This window comes from Leuresthes tenuis, unplaced genomic scaffold (assembly GCF_036924035.1).
Source record: "Leuresthes tenuis unplaced genomic scaffold, fLeuTen1.0.hap1 SCAF_24, whole genome shotgun sequence".
Taxonomy (NCBI): Eukaryota; Metazoa; Chordata; class Actinopteri; order Atheriniformes; family Atherinopsidae; genus Leuresthes; species Leuresthes tenuis.
Window position 1 is genome coordinate 4064340 of NW_027325378.1, and position 8726 is coordinate 4073065.

At 40.2% G+C, this 8726-nt stretch overlaps 1 protein-coding gene across 1 annotated transcript; it reads right to left on the minus strand.

The window, feature by feature from the left end:
- Positions 1 to 2842: 2842 nt before the first annotated feature.
- On the minus strand, positions 2843 to 8726 carry LOC140284634 (inositol monophosphatase 1-like). Its single transcript, XM_072378551.1, has 9 exons — positions 8574 to 8726; positions 7493 to 7588; positions 7269 to 7408; positions 7078 to 7182; positions 4598 to 4643; positions 4396 to 4504; positions 4164 to 4272; positions 3162 to 3313; positions 2843 to 3071 (listed from the first exon to the last, which is right to left on the minus strand). The coding sequence occupies exons 2-9, from the start codon at positions 7553 to 7555 to the stop codon at positions 2944 to 2946; spliced, it is 852 nt and encodes a 283-aa protein (XP_072234652.1). The 5' UTR covers positions 7556 to 7588; positions 8574 to 8726; the 3' UTR covers positions 2843 to 2943.

Below are 8726 nucleotides of genomic sequence, written 5' to 3' on the forward strand. Positions count from 1 at the left end.
TTCCAAAATGAAATGTATTGCCATAAGAAATAGCCTTTGGAAAAGAAAAGGGTAATGATGATCATCATCTGTTCAGTGCAAAGACAATTCTGGGTCTATGTTCAAACAAACAACCTCAACCTGCAACCTGTCCAGGGAGTAGCCTGGTTCTCTCAGCTCAAATCCTGTATTGGATGAAGCAGATATAGAAATGTAGCTACTTTTTAGCTGAAATGTGCCTTATTAAAAATTATTGGACCAACTTTCCATGAGGAAACAAGTACATCACACAGATTTTCAGCGTCAACACAACCACTTACAATCTGAAATCACAAACAGAATAAACTTTGGATTTAACATCTTTATCAGCCTCATACAGATATTGTGAATCCAAATTTAAACTGATTAAATGAGATTGTAAACATGCAATTTGACATTTCTAGATAATTTTAGCCTACCATCCATGAAGGGGTTTACATGAGCTGTTAGCAACGTGAGGGCTAATGTTAGGTATGTCAACAGTCTCTTAATTAAATATTTTTTTCATTTAGACTTTTTTTAATTAAGGGAAAATGTACTAATCATTGTGCTTATCTTATTAAGACACATGATGTTTTCCATTGGTTATAGATTATCTGCTCAGCTGATAAGCAGAGGCACTAGTGCTGCAATTACATAGAGCATCAAATACATACTTGAATCAAATCCCCTGCTGTAGGGGAAGATGTTTTAGCATGTTGCTGGGGAAATAATGATTTTGCAGATTTTAGAAGTAACGCTGTCACTGCCTTTCTTTGTAAAATGTTGCCATACTTTAAACCGCTTCTTCCTCTCTGCCCTGACTCAGTTTTTACTACAACCAAACGCATGTTAGTTTGTAAAGCGAGCACATTGCTTCAGCATCGATGCAGGAACTGATAGACTCAGAGACGAACAGTTCCAATGCTTTTTTAAAATTAAAATTCAAATCCATAGCTGCAAGCAGATCTACGGATATTTAGCTTCTATCAACCATCTGTAACTGGTGTATGAAGAGCTAATAAATGAGCAGCTACACCGAATCTAATTATCCTTTTAAAGTGTGCCATCCTCATAATGTATGTCTAACAAAATATGAAACCTAAAACTCCTTGTCCAGGGACAGGATTTCACGTTTTGCCTCTCTTCTGTGTGCGGAACATCAAACACTGTGTATTTCACTGATAATCATCTTCTTGGGACAAGTTATGATTATTGACAAAAGCACTATGTCGTTGTCAATAACTCGTTATCTTTCCGTGCACCAAGCAGAGGAGACAGAGGAGTTTATAGACATTGATGAATGGCAGAAGACTTTTAGATGCCCATAGAATCGCTTTCAACTACGTAATTTCCATTTTTTTTGGCATTAAAGTGTTACCAAGGTGAAATATTATGTATTCTCTATTCAGTGATTTTTTAAATTTGTATTACTTCTATTAGTAATGGATTTAATTTAGAAGCTAAAGCTTACCTTCCTGACTGTGTAAACCCTTAATTTAAAATGCATGACATTTTGTTTAATACAACCTAGACTTATCTGATAACTGACATGACCAGTTGCTGTTACGGCCCTGGAATATCAAATGGCTGATATTTACCCTACAAGGAAAAAAATGCATATTTACAAGTAAAAATGCTAAAATGACTTTTATGAACTTGCGAGCGGCTCTCTGACCTCTGTGGCATTTACTGTATTGTCTTGCAAGGCAAATTCCAGCCATCTGGCTCCTTTGGGCAAGTTCAAGCAAATGCTAAGTTGCATTGTATTTGCAACTCTATGTTGTTGCCATTTTTTACATCCTTAACCAACTCCATCTCTGTTGAACATCTCATCGTGCGCCACACCAGTGGCAGATGTGTTGGGGCATGAATACGCAGAGAAACGCCAGTTATTTATGTTCCGATGGCAGCAGTGTAAACATGTTCAGAAGCCCGTCAGCCCAGCGCCCCCTCACCCAACCTCCTGCTGTTATTGTTGTCGCCTCTGTTGCTCCTGCTGTTTGTCCCGTTGCTTCATTCACCACCGCAGCTGCTTTTCAGCCGCTCGCACCTCGCACCTCTTGCGACCAAAGCTTCTTGTTCATTTACAGATCAGGAAATGTATTTCTGAAGACATATTATAATATAAGCTCATGTTTTTGATTGGGTGTTGATCTCATCGTGATGGAGGCCACAGAGGCTGTTTGTAAAGAGTAAGAAACACACCAAAGCATCATCAACACAGCAAAGCACACAAAGGCGGCTTTGAATAATTATAATTGCTGCAAGTAAAAAAAAAAAAAAAAACTTCTTTAAGATTCTATCTAATTGCTGATGCATTATTGACCTCTAGTGGTGAATGCTAATATGGCCATAACAGAGTAAACAGCAACACTACTCTCATGCAACCTGGGGATGTTAATTGTGAGTTCTGACACTTCACAGCAGCAAAGCTCAGAAAATAAACTCCAACACGGACTTAACTGCAATGTGGGTGAAATTCTTCCACACAATTACACATTTTGCTCAGGAGGAGAAATAAAACATCTCTAAAACGTGCATCACAACAAAATAACAGCAGTTTCAGGGCTGCAAAGGCACCCTGTAATCTGTTATGATAGTGGGGGGGCTTAACTTAACCAACAACAACACTCAGAAGTGTGGAAGCTGAATAAAGCGTGCATGCATATTGTTCAAGAAAATGTAGACCCGGCCAGCCAAAGGCCGAAGGAGAAGGCAGATTATTCTGGAAAAGAAAATTGCCAGGTGGAAAATTAGAGCTGTTAGCTACTTCAATCAAAAAAGCTTGACAGATCACCGTGTGGGGGGGGCATGAAAAACATCTAGCAATAAAACTTAGATGTAATAGCTCTGTGACTTTATTCAGACAACATTTATCAAAAGACTTTCTTCTTGTTCGCATTACATTTTGAAATTAACTGGAGACATTCTTGGAGAGTTTTCTTATTTCTTCTGCACGGGCGCATCGTCCCTCGCAGCTGGGAATATTTCAATTTCCTTGATGATCCGTTTAGCAATAACGTCGTTGTTTGCTGACACCATCCTCCGAGACATCAAATCGAACGGTCCCCCTGCATGATGGGACAAAGCCACGGTTAAGAGAGGCAGCACTGCCGTTCAGAGTCACGTTTTGTGATCAGAGAGGGAAGAAGGTTACCCACCATCGACATCCAGAAGTATTCCTCCAGCTTCTTGGACTATAACCGCTCCAGCAGCAATGTCCCAACAGTGGATACCGATCTCAAAGAAAGCTTCCACTGCTCCAGTTGCCACCAGACACATATTAGTGGCAGCTGTTCCTGACCCACGCAGTCTGTTAGCAGATTAGTCAGGGAAGAGTGGATACAAAGAAGAAGAGCAACCATTACAGAGGTAGAGAAGCAAAGGCCAAATATTCTCGGCTGATCAGTGACATCAGCAGAGAGTTTCTATCTCCAGTTGATGATGTACAGCTGCAACAGTAGTTGCACTACCTGCATGTCTTCTGAAGTGCTGCCACTCATTTCCTAATATATTTATAATAGAACCAGCAGTTTTTAATCAATTACCAATAAAGTACAGGACAAGGATGTTCACTCGTGTTTATTTTGAGCAAACTTCATCAGCCCAAATGTCATCAGTCAGAACTTATTTGTTTAGATGAATAAATAAATAATGAATAAACAAAATAATGTAGAATTTATCAGTATCACAGGTTCATGAAATTACAGCTGTTTTGGCAGGTGTTCCTATCTATATGACATTTAGAATTAAAAGAATAATAATTTAACACACGTAGGCCTTTAAATGCAATTAAAGGAAGCTGAGTGACATAACACTCTGGTTAGCATTAGCACAACTTCAGCTAACTGGGTTTTTCTTCGTGTTTTGATGTCAGCTGCTGGCTTGCAGTGGCCCTTTGTTGCACTTTGTTGCACCGTTTAACAAAACAGCTGCAAGAATGATGCAAAGCAGAACCAGAACGTAGCGGGATTTGGCTAAGTTTTTATCCCCGTTTAGTAGCTACCTTTATATATTCTAATTATTAGAAGTTACAGAGCTTTAAAGAAATACAAACCATTTAATGGTGAAGGTCCTCAGACTGAGTGTATCATTGCATTTTGGCTTTTCAGAGCAGTACACTGCATACTGTAATGAAACAATAATATGATGATTTAACTTACCCGTGCACTGGGATGCAGAGGATCTTTTGCATTGTGGAGAAGATCTTGGTGACTTTTTCTGGACTCCTATCAGTCCCATGCTCCGAAATGATGATAGACTTATTGATATCTGGAATGAGTAACAAAGCAGTCACTGTTACTATTTTACTATTTTAGAAGCTGTTGACTCTACTGTCTGTTAAGAAGAATGCATAATGTATTATAAAGAGTAATAACGCTGAGGTGTGTGTACCTTTCACATCAGACACCTGAATCTGTTCGTCATTGCAAAAAGCTCCCTTTCCCCTCCTTGCTTTATACATCTTGTCCTCCAAGCAGCTGTACACCACACCAAACTCCAACTATAAACATGTTATTTATAAAATTGTCACATACTGTGGTAACTTTGGATAAACTGCTGTTATAAAATGCAGGAAATCTGCAGTAAACAGTACCTGTTTATTGACGGCAAAGGCAATAGACACAGCCACGAAGGGGAATCTGCAAGTAAAAATGTTCATATGAATATGAATCATATGAATTTGATTATTGTGATGTGACCTGCGGATTCTTACACAGTCAAATGGGTGATTTGTTGATATGTACAATCATTTTGACTGTTACTTTTGCAATAGGAAAAATGCTACTATCAATTGAAACCATTGTAAATCTATACTGTTATTCTGTAATCTTTGACTTTTAATTTGCTTTGTCTACAGGGTGAACTCCAGAGAACGCGTCTCCACTGCTCTGGAGTTCAGTGGCGGCGTGCTTTCCACCACTGCATCCGACGCTTTGCATTGCACTTGGTGATGTATGGCTTGGATGCAGTTACCATGGAAACCCATTCCATGAAGCTCTCTACGCACTGTTCTTGAGCTAATCTGAAGGCCACAGGAAGTCTGGAGGTCTGCAGCGACTGACTCTGCTCAAAGTCGGCGACCTCTGTGCACTTTGCGCCTGACCCCGCTTTACGTGGCCGACCACTTGGTGGCTGAGCTGCTGTCGTTCCCAATCGCTTCCTCTTTGTTATAATACCACTGACAGCTGACTGTGGAATATTTAGTAACGAGGAAACTATCACAGCACCACGCTGGAACTCACTGAGCCCCTGAGAGCGAGCCACTCTTTCACAGATGTTTGTAGAAGCAGTCTGCATGCCGAGGAGCTTCAATTGATACACCTGTGGCCATGAAAGTGACTGGAACACCTGAGTCAATTATTTGAATGGGTGAGTGAATACTTTTGGCAATATAGTGTATGTTAGGTGTATATTAAGGTCTGGCTGTCCAACAATTTCCTTCAGTTAAATACCAGGAAAACTGAGGTTCTCATTATTGGGCCAGACACTTGTATTTCTGCTGTGACGGACCACGTTGGGTCTATGTATGTTCCTCCCTGAGAAATTTGGGCATTATCTTTGACCAGGATATGAGCTTGACAAACACATTTATTCTTTGTCTCGCATTTGTTTCTTCCAACTCAGAAACATTGCCAAACTGAGAACCATGGTGTCGCAGGCCGAGCTAGAATTGATAATTCATGCGTTTGTGTCATCTCGGCTGGACTACTGCAACTCCATATTCACATATCTCAGCAAGGCAGCTATTAACCGTTTGCAGTTAGTGCAGAACGCTGACTAAATCCAGGTGGAGTTGCCATATAACGCCTGTCCTGGCCTCGCTGCACTGGCTGCCGGTTAGTTTTAGGATTCATTTTAAAGTCTTGATTTGAACTTTTAGAGCGCTTCGTGGTCAGGCACCAGATTACGTGTCTGAACTTCTTCGCCCTCATGTCCCTTGCAGGTCTCTCAGGTCTGCCAACCCGGGTCTTCTGGCTGTGCCTCGAACCAGGTGCATAACCAGAGGAGACAGAGCCTTCCAGTCTGTCGCACCCAGGCTGTGGAATAGTCTTCCTCAGGACCTACCGTGGACATTTTTAAAAAACATCTTAAAACGTAGCTGTTCAGGCTGGCTTTTAAGGAGTCGTAGTGTCATTTTGACTGTTTCTGTCTGTTGCTTTTGTCTTTGTATTTTTATTTTATTTGTGTGTACCTGTTTCATGATTTTAACTTTGTGCACTTTGTGAGTTTTTTCCTCTGTGAAAAGTGCTATATAAATAAATTTTACTTCCTTTCTTACAATGTTCCCAAGATTCATTCACTTAATTTTTTATGCAAGAAGACGTTCCATAACCAAGAGCTGTGGTTCCCCCACGAAAAGTTGCATGTGAATAAATTATCATGTGAAAAAAATGAAACATTAATGGTGGGGAAGTCTCAAAGCTCACAAAAGAAAGTAAATTTGGTTTCTGATGTTTCTCAGCCCAAATGCAGCAAATGTCTGCTTTTATATTTCAATCCTCATTAGATTTGTGCATCAAAATCAACATTTTCAAGACACGCAAATAACAAATAATTTACTTGCTCCACCTACGCAGCACTAATGTAAACAGAGGTGTGTGTTTCTTTGTCTCCTTTAATCTAAAAACAACACTTATTCTGTTGGTTTTGATCATGTTAAAGAACAAGTTTCCTCCTTGCATCTAACAGCAAGACATTTCCTTCTTATACAAATGTGGGCTCACCAGTTTAGTATCTTGACCACGACCAGCGAATCGTGTTTGGGTGAAAATGTTTCCCATTCCAAATTAAACTGGTTGAACTAGTTTGGAGATATTATTTGACAGGAATCATGAACCTATCAAATACCTTGGGCTAGTTACACAATATTCTGTGTCATATTTAATGAAATAGATAGGAAACCTGTTTTTAGGTTAGGTTTTTTTAGAGCAAATTATTTTATTTATACCTTACAGTTCTTATGCCTCATGCATCATTGCTGAGTTTGTCATTAAAGAAAAACAGCTGAGTGGTATGCATGCACAATGATCTTCACCCCTTAACACAATGCATCAAACAGCACTGACATCTTACCCATGTACAAAGTTCGTGGTGCCATCCACTGGGTCTATGATCCAAGTGGGCTCGTCGGTCAAGATACACGCCTCCCCCTTTGCGACTGACTCCTCCCCAATGAAACTGCAGCACAGAGGAGGCAGAGAACCAGTGAGTAAGCTCAAAGAAAGGCAGCAGCATTCATGTGTGTGTCAGTGTGAATGGCTCACCAGTGTGTGCCCTCTCCAAATTCCTCTTTTAGGGACCCGATGATGATTTTCTCTACCCTCTCGTCGGTCTTGGTGACAAGGTCCACGGTGGAGCTCTTTGTCATGACCCTAATTTCACTCTCTCCTGCTTTCCGAATGACCTGATCGTAAAGTATTATAAAGATTATTATTGTTCCTAAAAAGATTGTCTGTTTGGTGCATTTTATGTTGCAAACAAGTCGTACCTCTCCTGCTTTTCTTGCCACTGCAACAGCAAAGTCATATGCCTTCTGCCATGGGTCTCCCATTTTGTTTGTGTATGGGCGTTTGCTCTGGAGAATCTGGAAAATGAACCAATGACTCGAAATCATGTACATAGTTCACATTTGTGTAAAATAGGTTTGTGAAAAGTGTTAGTTGGGACATGGTGTCTTGTGCCAACAAAACATTACAACACTATTACTTCAAAGCTACAGGATTAGCACACTTTTGTTATAGCAGAGTTATGTAATACTTTCTCTGAACTGGACTCTGCCAGTCTTGCATTGTTCTGAGGCACGAACAACGGTGCCTGTTCATCTTTCTTTGTTGTTGCAGCTAAAAACTCAGCCTATCTGGGTGTCTTTCTAAAGCTGTTACACAGCCTGAGAGACAAAACACGGGGCAGAAAAACCAAAATCAAAGAAAAAAAAGCCCTTAAATCACATGCAGATGCTCATTACCTCCTTGAAGAAAGTTACATGTTTGCTTTTGTTTGTTAGCAGGAGTTGCATGGACTTAGAAATGAGGAAATCTTTTTATGTTGATCTGTATCTGCAACCTTCTTACGCAGACGGAGGTCTGCTCTTGTTAAGTTGGTTGCTGTGATTAATGTTTGCTCAGATTAATCTGTCAACATTTATTTCACCTCCTCTCCTCTGTCACCCATTTTTTTGGCAGCCGGAAAGTAGAAAGACGCTCTAATAACTCTAAGTGAACTATAAAAATCATGTGGAAAATCCGCTGTCTACAAATGGAGAAGAGGTAATTTCAACTTCATTACTAATAAAAATGAGCCAACAATTCACTTACAAAGATTATGTCCCAATTAAATCCACCAGAAACAAAAACCCATTCAATATTTGCAGACAGAATGTGTTTCAATAAAGAGGGAGTTGTGTTACTTCAAGACAAGACACCACACCTTAACACACTGAACCCTACAGAAACACACTACATGTCAGCACTTCACACCACACATCATATGGACTGTCTCTGCCATCAATGTATATCAGAGTAGTAGCTCGTTTAGTGTGTGTGTGACATGAAGAGTGAAGAAAAGCTTACCTTGTGGAGTGGTGCTGCTGTCAGGTAGCTTGGAGGTACAAGTAGGCCTTCTTTTGAAAGACTAAACCTTAAATTACTTCAGACTAGTGATGAGGCAACTTGAATAACTGGCATGACAAGGTGGGAAAAGTACTAGTACCGCCCTCACAGACT

What these genes read in the sequence shown, in the direction of transcription:
- LOC140284634 (XM_072378551.1), bottom strand. Translation starts at nt 7,555, where the DNA reads ATGGGAGACCCATGGCAGAAGGCATATGACTTTGCTGTTGCAGTGGCA. An exon ending in TTTGGAGAGGGCACACACTG is followed by an intron (nt 7,183 to 7,268) that starts GTGAGCCATTCA and finishes TCTGTGCTGCAG; the next exon opens with TTTCATTGGGGAGGAGTCAG. An exon ending in TCAGGTGTCTGATGTGAAAG is followed by an intron (nt 4,273 to 4,395) that starts GTACACACACCT and finishes TACTCATTCCAG; the next exon opens with ATATCAATAAGTCTATCATC.